The 22,686-nt window shown below is 48.6% G+C and overlaps 2 protein-coding genes across 5 annotated transcripts; both read left to right on the forward strand.

The window, feature by feature from the left end:
* The first annotated feature begins 1,311 nt into the window (after positions 1-1,311).
* LOC121301241 (transmembrane protein 59-like) lies at positions 1,312-9,115 on the forward strand. 2 transcript variants are annotated; one of them, XM_041230401.1, is made up of 8 exons: positions 1,312-1,582; positions 2,916-3,024; positions 3,456-3,550; positions 3,840-3,989; positions 7,190-7,298; positions 7,789-7,900; positions 8,262-8,379; positions 8,640-9,115. In XM_041230401.1, exons 1-8 carry the CDS (start codon positions 1,433-1,435, stop codon positions 8,796-8,798), a joined length of 1,002 nt encoding a protein of 333 aa, XP_041086335.1. In that variant the 5' UTR covers positions 1,312-1,432; the 3' UTR covers positions 8,799-9,115. The 2 variants fall into 2 exon arrangements, with proteins under 2 accessions (XP_041086335.1, XP_041086336.1); XM_041230402.1 differs by having other exon boundaries at positions 2,919-3,024.
* A 2,931-nt stretch (positions 9,116-12,046) lies between these two features.
* LOC121301536 (kelch-like ECH-associated protein 1A) lies at positions 12,047-20,976 on the forward strand. 3 transcript variants are annotated; one of them, XM_041231022.1, is made up of 7 exons: positions 12,047-12,726; positions 14,471-15,214; positions 15,570-15,926; positions 16,736-17,412; positions 18,884-19,089; positions 19,644-19,820; positions 20,523-20,976. In XM_041231022.1, exons 2-7 carry the CDS (start codon positions 15,005-15,007, stop codon positions 20,714-20,716), a joined length of 1,821 nt encoding a protein of 606 aa, XP_041086956.1. In that variant the 5' UTR covers positions 12,047-12,726; positions 14,471-15,004; the 3' UTR covers positions 20,717-20,976. The 3 variants fall into 3 exon arrangements, with proteins under 3 accessions (XP_041086956.1, XP_041086955.1, XP_041086957.1); XM_041231021.1 differs by lacking the exon at positions 12,047-12,726 and adding an exon at positions 12,733-14,292; XM_041231023.1 differs by lacking the exons at positions 12,047-12,726; positions 19,644-19,820 and adding an exon at positions 12,733-14,292.
* Positions 20,977-22,686: the final 1,710 nt, after the last annotated feature.

Below are 22,686 nucleotides of genomic sequence, written 5' to 3' on the forward strand. Positions count from 1 at the left end.
TTTTAAAGTTGCATATGACCCAGTAAGGCACAGGAAAAAAAAAAAAAAAAAAACATTCACTGTCTCTTTTGCTTTCTGAGCTACAACAGAGTTTATAAGTGACACACATGACAACCTACTGCAGCAAGCAAAAGCAAGCTCTCTGTGAAACCTGTGTGACTTCCACAAAGCGCCGAGCAGTCGTTTAGCACAGTCCCATGATTTGCCATGGTTTTGAATTTGCTTGATAGTACCTCTCTGTGCTTGACAATGCTCTCCTAGTGCGTGTTGTGCTTTATTAAACTTTGCTATGCTTTCACCTGGGTGGGTTCCACCACAGAATTTCCCACAGTTTCAAGAGCACTGCATAAACAAACCGGAGTGCAGACACGGGTTGCTGTTGGGATGCAGGAAGACAATCTGTACAGGAATGATTGTGGGAGTGAGGAGCACAAGGATCCTAGTTTGAGGAGAAGACTGCGATGAGTGCGGGGACAATGTGTGTTTAATCTGCAGTGCCACCCACAGGGGTTCAGACTGGGGTAGCACTGCTGCGGTCTCCAGGACACCCAGTCTGCCTGTCACTCTTGATTGCATTTCAATCCCCCCCCCCCCCCCCCCCCCCCCCCCCCCCTGGGGGCCCCCCCCCCCCACCCCCCCCCGGCGGGAGGAACTTGCCATTGCAGACTTGTCTGATTTCCAAAGTTCTATAAATTTAAAACTTTAGGAAATCTGCTCCAATCTTTGTTTCAGTTTTCATGGACTATCAGAAACTAAGTCAAGCTGACTCAGCTTTGGCCAGTGTACTATTGGGTGTTTTGCCTCTATAATCAAATAGCCCTTGTATATGCGATCTGTCAAGTTTCAGGAATGCTTTTCCATGTAAGTTTACTATGATATATTGCAACATTGCTATACAGGCCATGATATGACTCTATACTGTGCTTTACCACACCTCTGTGTGTCACGCTCCTCATGCATGACTAGGTGTTGCTGTTCATGTAGGAATGGACCGGACAGCTATAGCATACCTGGGTGACAGTAATGAAAGGTTTGCCCTTGCAAACATCCCTTAGCTAATCTTGAATTGGCATACTGCTGCTGCAGTGACAGTCTGAAGGAAACGCTTCACAGGTTCAGAGGCAGAGATGTTTTACCCAGGGTGCACACTCATTAAAACTATAGCAGCAACAACTAACGCTTGCATTTGCTTTGGCCCTTTTTTTTTTGTACGAATCTGCAGCGATGCACGATTCACGCTTCACTCTAAACAATGAACAGCGTTCATTGCAAACTCGAGAAGACCTGTCGTTGTCACTCTTCTTCTTCTTTCTCCCACAGTCCCTTGCAGCGAGGGGTATGACATCACAGCGTTGCCGGAGCGATTGAAGCGGACGGTGCTCGCTGCTGTGCTGCAGGTTTGAGGCTGAGTGCATCAGAAACACCGGTAAGGATGGCTCGGTGCTGCAGGATCCGCGCTCTCATCTCGCTGCTCCTCGTTTCCCTGACAGCTGCGGCTGATGTGTTTGACAGCCAGCTCGGCGATATCGCGTACTGCAAGAAACAGTGCCAGACCGCCTTAAAACACGGCAGCAGCGCTAAAGTAAGTGCAGCAATGGCATTCGATTGAATTGTATTATTATTATTATTATTATTATTATATAATAATTTGGAATGAGCCCCCGCGCATATCTGTGGCAATCTTTATTTCTATCGGCTAAATGATATTACATTGTTTTTAATGCACAGGTACACAGTCATGTGTTTGGAGACACCGTTTGGAGTGATCTCCAAATAAATCAGTGAATGTCTGGCGTTAGTGTAGGATCTTGCAGTGAAAATAAACAGGAGGCATCCATCTTAAATAATCGTTCGATCTAGTCTGACTGTGCCAATAGCACTAGGCGTCAGCATCCTAGCTATTTGCAATTTGCGTAATCCACTTGTGCATTATATATAGAGACAAAACAGTTATTTTGCGATTATATTTGCACCTGTATTTGTACCCCCCGTATTGCCCTCTTGTTTAACGACCTGAGTGTAGTAATCGGTCACTGTCACAGTCAGTGTTTCTCTCTGCAGGCTGCAGTGTACACAGGAGACAGCGCTAGCCTCTGAGCGAGCGCCTGCTGCGTTGCAATTGTTCTTGTGAATATGATTGTAGTGCAAGATGCATGTTGTATTGTTCTGTGAATGCTGTGCTTGCATAATGAATAATTGAGCGGACAAAAAAAAAAAAAATACATTACTTAACATTTAATTTTATTTTTTTTTAAATCTAAGAAATGCAGTCTAATTCGGTACAGCGGTGTTGTCTCAGCCCCGTACAAAGATAAACGAATTCGATAATACTTTTAAATTGTATCTATTTATCTCCATGTATCAGTCTGACAGACACTATAAAAAAAAGAATCACACACACACGCACACAGTAGTTATATAAAACACAAAATGTTTTTAAGCCTGTCGTGGTAGTTATTATTTATAATCTATTCATTTGAATTTCAGAGGAAAAGTACAACGTAACAAAGTCCTGAGAACTAAATACAGCTTCTTGATTGTTTCATGCAACACACCTCTGTCGCACCGGTGTGTCTGTGGGGGGTGACGCTGGGATCCCAGCACGAAGCTGCGCTGTCATGAAAACAGATCTCGGTCACATTTGCATTGGACCCTGGCATGGTGTTTTGCATGGTATTTGAATAGAATGTGCAGAAGGTTAACGCTGTAGCCAACTTTAACGCTATTCGCGCCTGACACCTGAGAAGAGTTCTTCAAACACTATTCACACATCCATTAAAGCAAGCTAGGTTATGCAGTGTGTTTATTGGTGTGTGCTCGGAAGGAGCTGGCCAGCGGGACAGTCCCGTGTTAGGAGATGTCGTCTCTTCACATGAACCTGCATTTCAGACCCGTCCCCCGCCCCTCTCTCCCAGCAGGACCGTGTCCTGAACGCCTGCCACCGCGGCTGCCGGCTCTTCTCAATCTGCCAGTTTGTGAATGGGAACGCCGGGTTCAACACCACCCTGTCCGAGTGCGAGGGGGGTAAGCCAGCCAGTGACTGAATGAAGAAGCCTGTAAAAGTTTAACTGGAAATTGGGGGTGCGGTTGGATTATCCTGTTAATATTGTGTACTGTAAAAAATAAATAAATAAAAATATATAATGTGAAGTTGTGCTCTGATGGGAGAGGGTCTGGAGTTGAGAAGCTGTTCTGACGGAGGGGGGGGTCTCTGGAGTTGAGAAGCTGTTCTGACGGAGGGGGGGGTCTCTGGAGTTGAGAAGCTGTTCTGACGGAGGGGGGGGTCTCTGGAGTTGAGAAGCTGTTCTGACGGAGGGGGGGGTCTCTGGAGTTGAGAAGCTGTTCTGACAGAGGGGGGGGTCTCTGGAGTTGAGAAGCTGTTCTGACGGAGGGGGGGGTCTCTGGAGTTGAGAAGCTGTTCTGACGGAGGGGGGTTGGGTCCCTGTCGTTCTCAGCCTGCCTGGAGGCCTACAGCAGGAGAGAGGAGCAGGACAGCTGTGTCGCGGGCTGCAGGAGCCAGCCTTCCGAGGCAGAGAGCAGGAGGAGAAGGGTAAGACCGGGAAGCAGGGCTGTCTGATCCCACGCCCCTTTAAAGTTTAAACTTAAACAAGTTAGAGCCGGGTTTGAGCAAAGGCCAGGAAGGGCCAGCCTGAGGCCACCAGCAGTTTCCATTGAATCAGCTTACTGGAGCCATGCCATTAACCACACTTGAGTACTAAATTGAGCAGCTAATCCCTTCGTTATTTAATTGGTAGTGATAGGGCCTTGGAGGACTGCAGTTGTCCTCCCATGCACTAGAGGGATCTCCTCTCTATTTGAACTCCCTTGTGTTTCTGCAGCTCGAGGCCTTGGCCCACAAGGCCCACCCCTCCGTGCTTGACATGGTCTCTGATTGGTGCAGCAACATCGTGAGCTCCGCTCAGAGCTTCATCTCCTCCACCTGGACCTTCTACCTGCAGGCTGACGATGGCAAGGTGGTGGTGTTCCAGGTAGGATCCTGACGTTCCAGACTGCACAGCGGTTAGAGCTGGCGTGGGCTTTACTGGGGTCTCACACTCACACACGCGCCAGGCAACCAGAAATAAGACTTCACGTTGCATAGCAGTTCGATCCATTCCAGGTTTCGCTGTGAGTTTAATAATAAGATGCAGTGGAGCTTGTTATCTACACACACTGTGGCTAATCAAGCTTTATTAAAACCTGGAAGGGATTTGACTGCTGTGCAATAGGAGTCTTATTTCCCGTCCCTGCTGTTACGTGCACGCTCTGTCTTTTCTGTTGGATCATTATTTACCAGGCTTGTTATTGCAATTTGCTTTTAGGAGGCTTTTCACAGACGCAACCTTCATGTTTTAAACAAAGATGAAGACATTAGTATTCTGTGTCTCTTTTATATTCCTATTTTTCCCGCCACGAAACGAAAGTGCGTGGAAGGAAAGCGTGTGTTGCTGGCTTACTACGCGGGGGTCCCAGTGGAGCGCCAGGGGCGCTGATAGATCAGCCAGTGAATGAATGTTCGGTTGGGGCTGGCAAGAAATAAAAGCCACGGCGATCGCTGATTGATTGATCTGTTAGTTGCTGTTTCTTTATCAATATCTTGCACTCTCTTCCCCTTGCCTGCGCTTCAAGCTCAGAGAGAGAGAGAGAGAGAGAGAGGCAGGAGGTTCCCTTTGCCTGTGAGGCTGCTGGCCGAGTTCCATTAAGTAGAAGGGATTGGCTCAAGGCAGGACTACAAACCCTGTGTGAGTGATGGAGGGATGAAAGGCAACTGTAAGATCAGTTCAGGGTCAGCAGCTGACTGGAGGCTGGGTAGCTGCGCATCGGAGGCTGCACCGGGCTGTACCCCCTCAGGAGAGCTGCCACTGTGAGAGCTAGCTCCAGTAGCTCTGCTAAGCTCTGCTACGTCTCAGAACTCGCGGCTCTGGTTTCAATGAGCTATAGATCCTTCTAACTTTCGCTCTGGTGATTCGTCCTGCAACGTACCCTATACTGGCCCCTCTAGTGCAGCGCCTATCAGGGACCAGCCTAACCTGCCCTGGAAATCCCAGACTGATGATCAGCTTCAGCACGGTAAAGCAAATAGTCTAGCTAGACAGGGAGTGAGTGAAGGGGTCCCTTGAGACACCGCGTAGAGTCTGTGTCACGCTGTGATCGGGGCAAACCCGTATTCGGTCCTAATGAAGTTCACAGAATGCAGATGTTCCGTGCGTGCACAAGAGCTTGCTCATCTTTCTATGAGACTTCTAAGTAAAGCGCATAAATATATCAAAGCCCTATTATTTTGTCACACAGTCTTACCTTGCTGCCAATGCTAATGCCTGGCTCAACAGAGACACATGTTTATTTTTTTATAATATGCAACCCCATGTGGATTCAATAACGCATTCAAAAAATGCCTTTTGAGCTTTCAATTTCAGAAAAACAAAAACAAAAACCCAAGGTCTAATTTAAAAGCGCCACACTGCAGCTTGTTATTCAATTTCACAGATAGATACACGCGAAGCTGACGACCGTCACAAGGGCCAGCTATTTAAGTAGAAGTTCAAAGGCATGCTTGAAATGGAAAGATAAAGACAGACCAGTGGGAGGTAAGCGCTCTCCCCGGCTCCTATCCAAAGCACCTTTGGCGACGGCTGTAATCTATCCCAGCTGGATATTTTTTCCTTGTTGGTTTCGCTCGGGGAAAATGAGTTCGGTCCGTGGCCAGCATTTTAACTTCCTGCAGGAATTGGCTTTTTTTTTTTTCTTCTTTGGAATTACATCTGGAATTTATGTCCGGAGAAAAAGAAAACAAAGATGGGAATAAAAAAAAATAAAAAAAATTATAATTAAAGGATATGATCTTGGGGCTGACAATCTGGGAGCATTATAACTAAACTCGCTTTCTCCTCTCCTCTCTTTCCATTTTACCAGCGTTGGGTGAGGTTTGCCATGACAACCTTTAGTTACCTACTGTGTTACTGTTCTCTGCTCCTCAGTGTTTGCTGGGTTCTGTTCTCTGCTCCTCAGTGTTTGCTGGGTTCTGTTCTCTGCTCCTCAGTGTTTGCTGGGTTCTGTTCTCTGCTCCTCAGTGTTTGCTGGGTTCTGTTCTCTGCTCCTCAGTGTTTGCTGGGTTCTGTTCTCTGCTCCTCAGTGTTTGCTGGGTTCTGTTCTCTGCTCCTCAGTGTTTGCTGGGTTCTGTTCTCTGCTCCTCAGTGTTTGCTGGGTTCTGTTCTCTGCTCCTCAGTGTTTGCTGGGTTCTGTTCTCTGCTCCTCAGTGTTTGCTGGGTTCTGTTCTCTGCTCCTCAGTGTTTGCTGGGTTCTGTTCTCTGCTCCTCAGTGTTTGCTGGGTTCTGTTCTCTGCTCCTCAGTGTTTGTTGGGTTCTGTTCTCTGCTCCTCAGTGTTTGTTGGGTTCTGTTCTCTGCTCCTCAGTGATTTAGCTGCACAGCCTGACTGTTGCAGCCTTATGATTAACGTGTCAGCAGCCACAGTAGCAGCCGAGATCCAGACTTTTTTTATTCGAAACAATTTGGAAAAGCAGCTCCATCCCGTTTTAATGAGCTCCCCAGAGAGCCGGGCTGATTATGAATAGTTAATGCAGAGGGACCAGTGAGAAGAACTGCAGGATGATTGGGCTTGGCAGGGAGAATGATAAACAGATGGGTTACACTGCAGAGACTGCATCATGAAGACAGGCTGAACAAACTGAGTCTGTGTACCCTGGGAGAACCAGGGGGGGATCTGTGTACCCTCGGAGAACTGGGGGGGGGGGGGGGGGGGGGGGGGGGGGGGGGGCATGATTGTCTTTAAAATCTGAAAAGACGTTGACAAAGTGAACCAAGTGGAGGTAGACATAGGACCAAGCACGTCTTCACACCGCTGAGGGGATGGAATGGTCACTGATGCTGAGTCACTGGGGTCCTTTAAGACGCGGCTTGACAAAGTTCTGAGATTAATCAGCTACCAGGAACTGGGTGAGCTTTGGTGGGCTGAATGGTCTCCTCTCGTTCAGGAAGACTCTTCTCTTCTCGTATTCACTCTGAGATCGAAAGGAGGGACATTTCTTCAAAAGAGAAAGTCCCTTGTGACTCAGTGCCACCCAACGCCACTCAGTGCTCTGTATACACCAGGGAAGAGGTTCTCTTTGTTCATGATTGAAGCGTGCTAATAGCACATCGGGGTTAACCACATGTCTTTCTATCTGTTCAGAGCCAGCCTGAAACTGAGTACGCAGCTCCAGAACTACAGGCTCCCAGGTCTAACGTGGCTGAGAAATCCTGGCCTCCAGTCAATTCCAACACCCTGACACCACACGCAGGTGAGCAAGAGCCTGTGCCAAGCGACAGCCTCCCTGGCGTGCCAACACAGACAGGAACGCAGTAAAGAAAGTGGGCTTCATACAGCAGCATGATGGCGACATTGTGTTTGGCATTTCTGTACCTTACTGTACTGTCTGTGAGGTTCGTGATATCAGATGTCTTCATATAGCACCTAGGATGGAAATAAGACTCCTGTTGCGTAGCAGTTTCACCAGGTTTAATACGAGCTTCAGCAGCCCCAGTGTGTCGGTAACAAGCTCAGGTGTGTCTTATTAAACTGCTAGTGAAACAAGGAATGGATCAAACTGCTCTGCACTGGGAGCCTGATTTCCATCTTTGGTATGTGTTGGAGCCTTATGCAGTACGACTCTTCCAGTGTCCCAGAATGCAATGAGTGAACTCCGAGCAGCAGGGAGGGAGGAAGGGGGTGGCTGAAAACAGCAGGGTCTCTCCCGAACACTAACGCTGCTTTCTCTCTCTATGCTGCAGGACCGCGCGAGCGAGCGGAGAAAGGCTCCAGGAAACCAGTCAAGCCCAAACACCCCCCCCAGCTCACAGGCGCCCTGCCATCAGAGCATGACTTCCTGGGCTGCATGTCCAGGTGCGGGCCGGGGGTCCCAGGGCAGAGGGCGTGGGGGGGGGGGTCTGTTCAACTGATCTGAACACTGTCCATAAAATGAGGATACTGTGTGTGTGTGTGTGTGTGTGTGTGTGTGTGTGTGTGTGTGTGTGGCTGTGTGTCATATAACTGGTGTGAGGTCACAGTTATGCAAGTCCACCTTCTCTCTCTCTCTCTTTTGCAATGCATGCTGCTGCATGTTTAAAAGCTAAATCAAAACGTGTAATTCACTCACTCACTCGCTCTGTCTCTGTCTCTGTCTCTCTCTCTCTCTCTCTCTCTCTCTCTCTCTCTCTCTCTCTCTCTCTGTTTCTCTCACTCTGTTTCTCTCTCTCTCTCCCAGGCGCTCAGGACTGCCTCGTTGGATCCTGGCTGCCTGTCTCTTCCTCTCCATCGTGGTGATGTTGTGGCTCGGCTGTGCCAGCTTGGTGACGGCTCCAGACCAGCACGTCAAGACACAGGTGAACTGGGGGGGCTCAAGGGGGCTTCGGCTCGGGGTCTGGGTGCAAAACGAAAACAATTTTTAGTTCCGGAACTACCTAAACATAGCGACCAAGCTGAACACAACCTCCTGAATGAGGTAGTTTTAGTCCTGGCTTGGTCTCGGGACTGGGCTGCTTTGTGTATTTCTGGCATGGTTGATAAGTATCCAGCTGTGAAGTGTTTAGTTGACAGCCGCCAGTGTAACCCTTTACAAGCACTGTAAACATTGTTTTTCCAGCTGAGTATAAACGGTGACAAGGAGTTCCTGGATGACGTGAGCAAAGTGTCTCCTTACCCCCTGACGCCTCTGATCGCTGTAGCCATCAATCAAACGGACGAGAGCGAGGAGGCGGGGCCGCTGCCCATCAAAGTGGACTTGGACAAGACGAGCATCTAGCGCACTCCTTCATCCTGCTCCTTTCTGTTTATATAAGCGTGTCATTCGTTTTGCTTTTCATTGCCGTACTGTAGCTTGAAACCTTGATGTATTTCAAATCCTGCTGGCCGAGTCACATACCCGAGCAGAGAGCCAGGAGAGGAACAGGGAGGGTGCTGCTAGTGCTGAGGCAGGTGCTGGAGACCTGTGTTTTTAAAGTCTTGGTTTGATGTTGCTTTACTGTACAGCTTGACTGTGAGTCGCTGCAGGCTCAGTTCTCAGTTTGGTACGCCTTGCAGCTTTTTTTTAAATGACTGTTATTAAAAAGGGTTCTTCTGGTTTGGTTTTCCTTTGTGTAGCTTGGGCAGTGAGACTGCTGTGTGCAGCGTGGAGGAACGAGCTGAAGCAGAATCTACCCAAAGTATTAACAGAACAAGTGCTGAGACTCTGTCTTTATCTCACAGAGGCCCTATATATTTGCTTTTAGTACACCTAGAACAGGACACAATGAAAAAAAAATACATTTAGTGGTTAAGTTTGCCTGATTCTGTTCGGTTCTTTTTAGTAGCTGCACTCTTCGGTAGTTATCTGAAGAAGTTACCCCACAATCAGAAAGTATGAAGAGGAGTCTGATCCAAACATCTCCGGCATTGAAATCATTCAAATATAAACCCTTTTTAATATGTAGCATTTTTTCAAACCCCTCATTATTTAAACAGTGGCAGTGTGGGGTGTGATTAGATCAGTCGAATACACCAAGAAAAAGGACAGAGAAGAGCAGGGCAGGATTTTGCTTTGGCTCAGTGATAAGGGCACACTCAGCACTGCTCTAAAACTGACATTCCTTCTCTCTGTGTGTCTTCAGCTGTTCTTGAGTCTAGTAAATGTGCTCCCAAACTGGGGTCTGCTGCTGTGTCCTGTGTGTGTGTTTTCTTTCGTCCTAATGGAGATCTTTATCATCATCAGAGAAACTATATCGGTGGCAGTGGAGTCATTTTTAAAGTGGGGTTGCTGAAAGCCATTGAACAATACTGTAACCCCTGTATATGGTGGAAGCCATGCAAAGCAAGGGGGGGCTACCGCACCCCCCAACACCCCTAGTTCCAGCGCCCTTGAATGAATCGCGCGGAAGCCATTAACAGCAGTAGAGCAGTTCATGATAGATTTTGAAAGGTCACGTGTTTCAATATATGGAAAACTACAATAATCCAGCCTGTTAGCACAATGTAATTCAACAGGTTTCGTTCAACTTTCTGCAACTAAATTCGTTCATTCTGTAGGGTGAAGCAACTTTTTTGGCCATAGCTGTACAGAATTCCTTTGGCTCTGGATACTCTTTGGTGCCCCCTAGTGCTGGCACAGATATATAACAACCATGACCAGGTGGGGGCTGTAAGAGGGGAGGTTATGCAAAATATGGAAACTCGCCAGAGTTTAAATATTAACTGACAAAACGGGCTAAAAAAAGAGAATGAAACCGATGGCAATGCCTTTAGCATGTACAGTGTGGAGTTCCTCGAAACTGCAATGCCTTTAGCATGCACAGTGTGGAGTTCCTCGAAACTGCAATGCCTTTAGCATGCACAGTGTGGAGTTCCTCGAAACTGCAATGCCTTTAGCATGCACAGTGTGGAGTTCCTCGAAACTGCAATGCCTTTAGCATGCACAGTGTGGAGTTCCTCGAAACTGCAATGCCTTTAGCATGCACAGTGTGGAGTTCCTCGAAACTGCAATGCCTTTAGCATGCACAGTGTGGAGTTCCTCGAAACTGCAATGCCTTTAGCATGCACAGTGTGGAGGTCCTCGAAACTGCAATGCCTTTAGCATGCACAGTGTGGAGGTCCTCGAAACTGCAATGCCTTTAGCATGCACAGTGTGGAGTTCCTCGAAACTGCAATGCCTTTAGCATGCACAGTGTGGAGTTCCTCGAAACTGCAATGCCTTTAGCATGCACAGTGTGGAGTTCCTCGAAACTGCAATGCCTTTAGCATGCACAGTGTGGAGTTCCTCGAAACTGCAATGCCTTTAGCATGCACAGTGTGGAGTTCCTCGAAACTGCAATGCCTTTAGCATGCACAGTGTGGAGGTCCTCGAAACTGCAATGCCTTTAGCATGCACAGTGTGGAGTTCCTCGAAACTGCAATGCCTTTAGCATGCACAGTGTGGAGTTCCTCGAAACTGCAATGCCTTTAGCATGCACAGTGTGGAGTTCCTCGAAACTGCAATGCCTTTAGCATGCACAGTGTGGAGTTCCTCGAAACTGCAATGCCTTTAGCATGCACAGTGTGGAGTTCCTCGAAACTGCAATGCCTTTAGCATGCACAGTGTGGAGTTCCTCGAAACTGCAATGCCTTTAGCATGCACAGTGTGGAGTTCCTCGAAACTGCAATGCCTTTAGCATGCACAGTGTGGAGTTCCTCGAAACTGCAATGCCTTTAGCATGCACAGTGTGGAGTTCTTCGAAACTGCAATGCCTGTATCAGCTGTGCATATCTCGTGTCAGCTCTTTGAGGAGACAGACAGCATGCTGGCTGAAGTGATCATCTCCGCCCTCCTTGCAGATCGAGACAAGAGCACGGGGGCGAGGTGTGGTGCTGCCTTTGACATTACGCGCTGTCACACGGAGAGAGTCACAAAGTACCCATTTCTGTGAGGCTCTGGTTTAGGGTCCATTGACAAAAACCTAGTTACTTAATAACTGGTCAGACTTGCAGAGTTCTTATGAAGCAAACATGCATAATTGTAGCCAACAAAATAATGTGTGTGCGCATCCATTCAATGTGCAGGCCTGGCGTGAGGGGGCTTTCAAAGGATGACATCTTGTATACAAGAGGCTGAAGGCACTGCAGCAGGGTCTGCTTATAGACGGTGTTGCACTGCCTTGGTCTCCCTGCAGGTGAAATTGTTCACATCTCTTTAATGCCATTCATCACACAAGCAGCTGCTTCCCCTATTGGCTGGCACGCTTTCAGCCAGCAGCACGGCCTAGAAGACACAAGTGTACCTGACTTCCTGACAACGAGGAATGGAAACTGAGCCATTGCTTTAACCTGATGCTGTGTTAAAATGAAAATACGTTTTCTGTAGAATATGTGTTTCTTTCAAAACTGCACATTTGACTTTATATATATATATATATATATATATATATATATATATATATATATATATATATATATATATATATATATGCGCGAATGTAAGAAAATATATGAAAGAACGAAATGTGTAAAGTGCAAAGTCATGCTGATATTGAAATTAAACTGGTCACAGAGAGTGCAGACGCTGCAGGGCAGGAACAGGAACAAGCCAGGGCTGCAAGTGAGTCATTATTGGCTGCAGCTCCTGTGCTTTTGTGTGTAACTCCTCACCAGCAAAGACTGCGCAGACACGCACTCGGCACTGCAAAGCGGAGCAGACACGCACTCGGCACTGCAAAGCGGAGCAGACACGCACTCGGCACTGCAAAGCGGAGCAGACACGCACTCGGCACTGCAAAGCGGAGCAGACACGCACTCGGCACTGCAAAGCGGAGCAGACACGCACTCGGCACTGCAAAGCGGAGCAGACACGCACTCGGCACTGCAAAGCGGAGCAGACACGCACTCGGCACTGCAAAGCGGAGCAGACACGCACTCGGCACTGCAAAGCGGAGCAGACACACGCACTCGGCACTGCAAAGCGGAGCAGACACGCACTCGGCACTGCAAAGCGGAGCAGACACGCACTCGGCACTGCAAAGCGGAGCAGACACGCACTCGGCACTGCAAAGCGGAGCAGACACCCACTCGGCACTGCAAAGCGGAGCAGACACGCACTCGGCACTGCAAAGCGGAGCAGCCTGCGCTGTGTAGTGTGTCGTGTTTCTCCTCCACCCGCGCACTGGAGATCTGCACAGCAAAACAGCCTGCTCTGCACGGACTGGTGCGATCCGCGAATCAGCCAGCAGGTGAGAGAGAGAGAGACACAGACTATATATACATATGGGTGTGTGTGTGGTGGTGTTTTTTTTAAAGACTTGTTTACGCATTTACAAACAAACGAACGAATAACAAATCTGAAAAGGGAAAATACTTCCCTCGTCGGTAAATAAAAAAGTGTTACTCGGTCGCAAGTTTTTTAAAAAGGGAAGGGTTTTTTTTTTGCGTCTGCTGTAAACAAGTTCTTAATATAAAATACAGTTTCACTTTCAAAGTGAATGATAGCTACTCGTCTCTCCTCTCTGTTTTCATGTAACAACACACCGGTCGAACAGCTGCTGAACTAGAGTACTGGAACAGGGTTCAGACCCCCGTGATTTAGACTAACTTCTCCACCCAAAAAACTGAAAATGCGTTCCAGTTGTAGCTGCATATCAGAAGATGCAGTCGCTTGGTTTAGCTGATGTGTTAATTTAAACGCGAAAACAAATATTTGCAGTACCTTCTTAAATGCGATATGCCTTGGCTAATTTTAAGAAATCTATTTCCCAGCGTTTTTCGCGTGTGGCGCTCACATGAAACAGATATGCAGATATTTCGAAAACAACAGACGCCTCCAGCCTTTGCAGAGTGTAGGATCTGGGTGTTTTATTAAACACCGTGTCGATAAAACACAACCCAACCCGATTTTACAGCGCCTCCGCGGTCCTGTGCGCTGGAACCGGGCGCTGTTTTTGCCTTTTGAACTCTTGCCTGTTTGGAGCGCCGCTGTGCTCTTGCGAAGGTCACCCAGCAGACTGTATTAATAACTCAGGAGCTGGACCCTGACGTGGGAACACAGCTGTTTTTCAATTCCAATTCATTTTTAAAAATCTATATCCTCTCCCTTATCTTAATCCATTCCAACACACCATTGATCAAAATCGGGGTTGACAGGCTAGAATGAGCTTCTCACAACCCTGGCAACAAAATCACTTCAATCGAAGCCACTGTTTTAGTCCACAAATAAAACTGGCTTTCAAGTGAAAGCAGCTGAAGGATCTCAACAGCTATTGTGCCTCCTAAGGTATCTATTCCAATTCCTTTCAATTTGAATTGGAATTGGAATTGACAGAAGCCTGATCATGCAGGTCTGGATTCAGTGCGTGCCCGTACCGTGCAGTAAGCTGTTAGAAATAAAAGGCCGCTGTGCTGCATGTGACCCTCGATTGTCTTGTCAGTGTGAACCTGGCTGCCCCCCGCTGTGTGTCTGCTGACCCGGCAGGGTGCCCTAACTTCTCATGTGCCAGGACGGTCTCTCCAAAATACCCAGCCTTGTCAAGTAGACAAACAAACACACAAACTTACATTATTTTGACGTATTTCAAAACTTCAACAAACTAACAAAAATGAAACCGGCAAAACTAAATCTAGTGTGATTTAGTTCCCGGCTGGCTCCCTGTTTTGAGGAGTTGATTCCTGAGACACCCCTGATCCACCTCTTCTGGAAGGAAGTCCATAGAAATTTGTTGAGGGCAGATTGTGGCTGTGGTTTAAGTCACATGAAGGCTTCAAGGCGTGGCAGACGTGTTGTGGGGATCGATTCTGGATCACAGGTAAACCCAGCTGGTTACTTATTCTTTACTTTGAAGCCCAAGGACTTTCAGTTTAAATAAAAGAGCGTGCTGCGATCAGTTAAAATGATTTTTGTCGGCCGGACTTTTCTGATAAATCTCTGTCACGTGTAGACGTGCACTTGAGTAAAGATTCTGTTTCTCTCTCTTTGATTTGCAGTTAGCCTCACAAGATCCCACCTCTTGCAGCGTTGAAAACCTCCTGCCATGCATAAAGCACCCAGTCAAGACATTGGATATTGGGGGTGAATCTTGACGAAACCTTGCTTGTCAATAAGACTTACTGCTCCAGAGTTCGTCAAAGTATCGATTTGCTCTAAATATACTTTATTGTGTTTCAGTTTTTTTTGCACGAAGGAATTTCTTCTTCAAAAAAGGCCACCGCGGTGCATCGTTGCCTAATCAAGTTGGTTGTCACAGCCAGCCTTGTCGTGCAAAATCCTGAAATTAAACGCTGTGATGTTTTAAAGATGTGAAAACTCTGTAGCGGTTGAAATAAGAGAGTTGTTTTTATTTTTTTTGCCCCCCTGGCGTAGACACAAAGCATGCCTCTGGGGTGGCGGAGAGCGTTTGCTGTGCTTCTCGTACAGGTGTGAAAAGACAGAAAGAGGAAGACACGGTCGAGCTGGCTCCCTGTGGCCAGCGCCTGTTTTTCATTTTCTAAAGAACTTTACGAAGGGGACAGAGCCCAAGAATGACATGCACAAGAAGGAGGAAACCAAACACTGGGGGAGATTTCCCAGCCATCGCCGTCCCGTCTATGAAGGGCCACGGATACCTGGACTACACCATTGAGAGCCACCCCTCCAAGGCCCTGGAGAGAATGGACGAGTTCCGCAGGCATGACCAGCTCTGTGACCTCATCCTTCACGTCACCTACAAGGACCAGCGAGAGGAATTCCGGGTAAGCGGTGGTGTCGACTGCAGCCATGTACTGAGAGTCACAGCCTCTCGGATCACAGGTACCGTACCCGAGCTCGGATTGAAACCTGGAATCAGTGAGACTGCTCTGTTTTGCCTGTTCTTTTTGCCAACCCTCTTGTTGACACCCACCTTCCTTCCTTCCTTCCACGGGAAATGGAAGCTCCTATTGCATAGCAGTTTCATCCTATCCAGGTTTTTATTCTGAGTTTCATTAGTGGAGAGGTAACAAGCTCAGGTGTGCCTTCTTAAACTTGCAGTAAAAACAGGACTGGATCAGACTGCTATGCAACGGTGGGGGTCTTATTTCCATCCCTCTCTCTCTTCCTCCCTCCCAGGTGCACAAGCTGGTCCTGGCGTCCTGCAGCTCCTACTTCAAGGCCATGTTCACAGGTGACTTCAAGGAGTGCCACGCCTCGGAGGTGACGATCCGGGACGTGGCCCCCTGCGTGATGCAGCGTCTCATCGAGTTCGCGTACACGGCGCGTGTCACGGTGGGGGAGAAGTGCGTCCTGCACGTGCTGCTGGCTGCCACGCGCTACCAGATGGAGGACGTGGCCAAGGCCTGCTGCGACTTCCTGGCCAAGAACCTGGAGCCCGCCAACGTCATCGGCATCGCCAACTTCGCAGAGCAGATCGGCTGCAAGGAGCTGCACCAGAGAGGGAGAGAGTACATCAACACGCACTTCAGCAAGGTGAGGGAGAGGGGAGAGGGGAGTACATCAACACCCACTTCAGCAAGGTGAGGGAGAGGGGAGTACATCAACACGCACTTCAGCAAGGTGAGGGAGAGGGGAGTACATCAACACGCACTTCAGCAAGGTGAGGGAGAGGGGAGAGGGGAGTACATCAACACCCACTTCAGCAAGGTGAGGGAGAGGGGAGAGGGGAGTACATCAACACACACTTCAGCAAGGTGAGGGAGAGGGGAGAGGGGAGTACATCAACACCCACTTCAGCAAGGTGAGGGAGAGGGGAGTACATCAACACCCACTTCAGCAAGGTGAGGGAGAGGGGAGAGGGGAGTACATCAACACACACTTCAGCAAGGTGAGGGAGAGGGGAGTACATCAACACCCACTTCAGCAAGGTGAGGGAGAGGGGAGTACATCAACACGCACTTCAGCAAGGTGAGGGAGAGGGGAGTACAGCAACACACACTTCAGCAAAGTGAGGGAGAGAGGAGAGGGGAGTACAGCAACACACACTTTAACAAGGTGAGGGTGAGAGGAAGGAAGGGTAAAATCAACACACTTCCCATTTTAGTTGTGTATGAAGTTACTCCAATCTCTTTTCTCTCTCCCCTCTCTCTCTCTAAGACGTTTGAAGAGGACATGTTTGTGTGTGTGTGTGTGTGTGTGTGTGTGTGTGTATGTGTGTGTAAGACTCCCATTGCATAGCTGTTTGAACCATTTTCCTGATTTTACCAGGAGTTTAGTAAGACACAGCTACCTGTACACTGGGGCTAATCAGACTTTTTTAAACTTTTTTTTTTTCTGTGCAGGTGACGAAAGAGGAGGAGTTCTTTAACCTGTCCCACTGCCAGCTGCTGGACCTCATCAGCCAGGACAGCCTGAAGGTTCTGTGCGAGTCCGAGGTGTACAAGGCCTGCATCGAGTGGGTGCGCTGGGACCCGGAGGGGCGGGCGCAGTACTTCCACGCCCTGCTCAACGCTGTGCAGATCTACGCCCTGCCGCCCAGGTTCCTCCAAGCCCAGCTGCAGGAGTGCCCCATCCTGAGCAAGGCCAACTCCTGCAGGGACTACCTGTCCAGGATCTTCCAGGAGATGGCACTGCACAAACCTCTGCCGCCCCCCAGGCTGAGGGGGAACAAGCTCATCTACCTGGCCGGGGGCTACCTGCAGCAGTCGCTGAGCTCCATGGAGGCCTGCGACCCTCGCATGGGGCAGTGGACCAGGCTGGCCAGCATGGACGCCCCCCGCAGCGGCCTGGGCGCCTGCGTGCTCTTCGGGCTGTTCTTCGTGGTGGGCGGGCGGAACAACTCCCAGCAGGAGCACACGGACTCGGCCTCACTCGCCTGCTACAACCCCATGACCAACCAGTGGACCCAGCGGGCATCGCTCAACGTGCCCAGGAACCGCGTCGGGGTCGGCGTGATCGACGGGGGCATTTACGCGGTGGGGGGGTCCCACGGGTCGGTGCACCACCGCAGCGTTGAAAAGTCAGTATGAGTGACCGGGGGGGGTTCGGAGAGTGGATTTGGAGGAGTCTTATTTCCATCCCTGATATTTAGGGTTAGATTTCTGGCAGTTGTGTGATCTTAAACGCATCACCCCGGTCAGAAGGATTGCAGAATGCATTTTTTTTTTTCATTAGATATCTCTAAAGCCGCTGTTGATCTCTTGGTACTTGTATTGCCTTGATTTTTATTAAGTGCTGTCAGACCTCGACCAACTCTCAAACATGGCCTGTGCAGGAACAGGACGTGTGCTTCACCTGTTAAACAAGACGTGTGCTTCACCTGTTAAACAGGACGTGTGCTTCACCTGTAAACAAGACGTGTGCTTCACCTGTTAAACAGGACTTGTGCTTCACCTGTTAAACAAGACGTGTGCTTCACCTGTAAACAAGATGTGTGCTTCACCTGTTAAACAGGACGTGTGCTTCACCTATGAAAGTTGCCGTGAATGTCGGGAGAAAATGCCTCCAAGAATGAGCATCTGATGCCTGCGAAGCCTTGTTGTATAACGCTGCTTGGTTATTTTTAGCTGAGTAGTCTTTGTAAAGAGTACAGTGCTTTTGTATTCGGGGGGAGGCATTCTGCCTGTGCTGGAAAGTTTGTATTTTATTTTTTGTTTGCAGTGCACAGCGTGGCGCTTCTCCAGTACCTCCTGGGGGCTCAGGGATATAGAGGAGGGGATTGTTAGTGCTCTCCACGTGGGGTTCAACTTCCCCAAACTCCACACGGCCGTTAGTTACAGAACAGCCTACAGGGTCCCTCTTTATATTGTACAGTGCTGTAAGCAACAGGAGTTTGATCAATAGCAATATATAATGAATTATAAACATGAATTAGATCAGTTTGCATTGAAAATGTAGAGTCAGCTTGGGCGTGTGGGTATCTCTTAGTCAGCTCCTGGCGTGAGCTTTCACCCCCCCTCCCTCCATGTTCACATCCACTCACACAGCACAAGGGAATTCAGCCAGGAACACAAGATCTGCTGTGACATTGTTACAGGCAAGAACAAGCGTGCGCTGTTTAAACCAGCCCAGCGAAGCAAAGTATGCTATTGCACCATCGTCTCTTATCTACGTTAGACAAACATTGTGGTTTATTGTAATAAAACGTTCCCTTCCTGTGGCTCCCAACGCGTGTGATAAACTACCAAAAAAAACAACCAACCAAACAAAAACTAAAGGGGCGGGGTCGGGGTGGTTCTGCTCACCCAGGATAGAGTCTCACAGGCCAGGCTTCCTCTGTGTAGCTGTTAGTGTCGGCTGTCTCTCTGTTTCATTCAGCTATGATGTGTCTTTAACTCTGTCATGCATGGCAACCTCATGTGAGGTCAGATAAAAAAAAAAAAACTCTAGTCTTTTTACAGGGGGGCATATGGAAGGGGCAAATGCATGATGGCCTCGCATGAGTGTGCTGTTGTTTTCCCCCCTATATAACGTGGTCGCTCTCTCTGCAGATACGACCCTGAAACGAACCAGTGGACCTTCGTGGCGCCCATGTCGGTGGGGCGGATTGGTGCTGGAGTGGCCGTCTGCAACGGGCTGCTGTACGCGGTGGGGGGCTTCGACGGGGAGAGCCGCTGGGACAGTGTGGAGCGCTACCACCCCGACACCAACACCTGGCAGCCTGTAGCGTCTATGGGATCCATCCGCAGTGGAGCCGGTAAGCAGAGGGAGGGAACCTGCAGCAGCGAGCAATCTAATCAGAGTTTCAGTTCGGGTTGCTGGGGGTTCATGCAGTATGCAGAGTCCATGTGAGTTCATTCCACAATTTACATGAAGGTTGCTTTTAATTTACATGGTGGTTTTGTTAATTACAGTATAGGAAGAAATGAACCATCCTTATCTTCAAATTGTCCCTGAAGCCGTTCGATTTAGTTATATTTATTAGTGTAGTTTATTCATTGCTTTAGGTTCCTAAGAGTGCAGAATGGACCTTATACTGTTTTAAAGAAATGCTATCAGTTATTTTAAAGTGTTGCTGAACAAATTATAGGGTTTTAAACACAACGCATTGCTTCCCTAGCTTTGTTGTAAGTATTCCTGTAAAATATGTATTTTTCGACGTGATCGTGTTTTTCAATTTAGTTGTTAGCATATCGGCAGAAAGCTAGTGAAAGTTCTTGCGTCGTGATTGAAACCCCACAGCCTGTCCGGTGACGCTGCCCTGTGAGATCGTGCTGACGGCTCTGCTCGTGTTCTGTCTTGATCTCTCAGGGGTCGTCAGCTTTGAGAGTTGCGTGTATGCGGTGGGCGGGTACGATGGCACAGCGCAGCTCAGCAGCGTGGAGCGCTACAGCGTGGCCAGTGACCGCTGGGAGCCCGTCTCTCCCATGAAGAACCGTCGCAGTGCTCACGGAGTGACCGTGTACCAGGGCAAGATCTACGCACTGGGTGAGACGCCAGCGAGCAGCCTGCCATTGCACTGCGCCAGCGGGAATCGGCTTTACAATGATTAGTCCAGGAACCTTACCGGTCCAGCACCGCCGATCGCTACGCAGGTCCTGGGCGCGCGGCTGTGAAAGAAACGCATGTTCCAGCACTCCTGTCGTTTCAAAAACCTGCTATCTACAGTGGCCCATTGACGGAGGGAGAGGGGGTACAAATGTGTTCTGTCTAGATCCTCCGACAGTTCCTCTTGTGATCTCAACATTAGCTTTTTGTCCTCAATGAGCCACCGTACAGTAGATTTCTGATTCTACATGAAGTTGAAGAAAGTTCTCAGTTTCCATGCCTTGTTCTCCAGGAAATCACAGAACAAAAAAACAGTAGTTCTGACCACCGGAAAGGGGAATCTGTTGTGCAGACGATAAATGTTTTACCGCCCACTACCCCTACAGTGTAATCAGCAACATAGGCTGCTGGTTTACCCCTTCTATCTGCTGTGATGATCCTGCCGTTCCTCTGGGAGTGCGTGTTTCACACAGTGCAAGTGGCCCTGTGGCTATAGATAAGCAAGGTATAAATATGCATTAATATGTAAGCTGTAAACGCAGTGTCACCGAGGGAAAAGCAGGGCGGGACACTGCAGGAATACTTGCACAGCTGCTGCAGCACGCCTGTTCTGATTGGCTGCCGTGGTCTGGTCTGTTACAGGGGGCTTCAACCAGGAGGGCTTCCTGTCCAGCGTGGAGTGCTACAGCCCAGAGAGTGACGAGTGGACGCAGCTGGCCGACATGCCCCGGAGACGCAGCGGGATGGGCGTGGCCGTTACCATGGAGCCCTGCCCTGGCAACCTGGATGAGTGGGAGGGGCAAGAGGAGGAGGAGGAGGGGGGCGGTGATGGATGAGCCAGACAGAGGGACTGGGTTGAAAACGCTGCCTCTACCATCTTCCAGTTTGTTTGATTTGTAAAGCTTGAAAATGTATAAATGTCCTAATTTACCTTGTATATTGAATTTATATGTAATAATATTAATAGTGCCAATAATAATAATAATATATTGTGTAACAGCATGCAAGGCAAAGTGTACAGAAAGCGCTGTGCTGTAAATAGGTAAAGTATTTACACACTATTTTGGAGAATCAATAAATGAAGGTGCTTGTTGTATATATGTTCTGGTCTCTCTTTATCCCTTGAGCAATGTGACTGCTGAAGATAACACGCCATTAAAGAGCCAGGACGTTCAAACGCAATTCACTCTGCTCCAAAACCCTTAAAAACACAAGGCATGAGTGGAGCTGTTTGCTGTTTTAATAATGAACTCTACACTGCCCCAGCCTGGCTTTCAGACAGCTTCTCATTCATGCTTTCATTCCTGTACTTTATTCATTCTGTTGCCTCGTGGTTCTCGGAGTCAGGAGCTGACATTTGTGGCATCCCTTCGAAAGGTTTCCCTTAATAAAAGCACAGCAAGTGAAAGCCCAGTTAAAGACAGGTATTCACTGTAAAGCCCGGAGAGGTGTGGTGAAGCATATAGAAAACGTGGCAGGCTGTGATACAGGCCTGGCATAACAATGGAAGCAGCACGGGGGAGAGGAGGAGGTCGGAAATACTGTGGTGAACTCTTCTAAGGAATACTGCAGTAAATGCAATATGCAAACGTTGGCTGGAACCCCCACTTGTCAGTATTGGGGTTCTGAGGGGTGATTTTGTGTTGACACAGTGTTGCTGTTGCTGGTTTACATCATCGTGAGGGAATCTCTCTCCGGGAGATCATACTGGGGCCAGGCTGGCTCTGGTTCTCCCCCCACCCCCCCCCCCCCCCCCCCAGCCTAAATGGTCTCTTTCCCTCGCTCTCATGTCGTTGAAGTGCAGGCTCCGCTGCTGAGATCCATGCCGACACGTCCCTGTGCAATTAGGTAATTACAGGGGTGACTCACTTTGGTAACAAACACACGCTCTCCTGCCTCCTGCCTGCCTGCCTGCGCGCCTGCCGGGACTGTTGCGCTCTGCAATTACAGAAAAGAAAAAAAATAAAAACTATCGTTTCTGAAACTCCCATCAGGTGTCTTAACTCGTTTGTTTCCAGTAGGTGGCGCCAAACCCTTGACTCGGTTCTCCCTTGTCCTGTCCTCACCTCGTTTTATTAATTTTTTTAAGTTAAGTTATTTAACATTTATGTACGGAGTTTCTGCTACCCGAGTCTTAGGAAAAGTGGATGCTTTTGTACCATTCTGCACTGAGGTTTGAACCCTACCTGGGTGATTCTGTTCAACATTGTGATTTATATAGACTGGCTGGGCTGACTTCATCTTAGAAACGCTGCTACATAAATATTATTTATTTATTAATTTATTAGCAGATGCTCTTATCCAGGGCGATTTACATATGTTACAAAGTATCACAGTTGGAAGCAGCGCAAGCATCTGGTTAAATAAAGGTTCAATTAAACATCACCGTGAACCTGCCGTATCCTCACAGTAACGACATCGACAGCTATCCATCAAGGAAGGGTCAGAGTGAAGAGCGAGCTTCGACAGCTATCCATCAAGGAAGGGTCAGAGTGAAGAGCGAGCTTCGACAGCTATCCATCAAGGAAGGGTCAGAGTGAAGAGCGAGCTTCGACAGCTATCCATCAAGGAAGGGTCAGAGTGAAGAGCGAGCTTCGACAGCTATCCATCAAGGAAGGGTCAGAGTGAAGAGCGAGCTTCGACAGCTATCCATCAAGGAAGGGTCAGAGTGAAGAGCGAGCTTCGACAGCTATCCATCAAGGAAGGGTCAGAGTGAAGAGCGAGCTTCGACAGCTATCCATCAAGGAAGGGTCAGAGTGAAGAGCGAGCTTCGACAGCTATCCATCAAGGAAGGGTCAGAGTGAAG

This window comes from Polyodon spathula, chromosome 27 (assembly GCF_017654505.1).
Source record: "Polyodon spathula isolate WHYD16114869_AA chromosome 27, ASM1765450v1, whole genome shotgun sequence".
NCBI lineage: Eukaryota > Metazoa > Chordata > Actinopteri > Acipenseriformes > Polyodontidae > Polyodon > Polyodon spathula.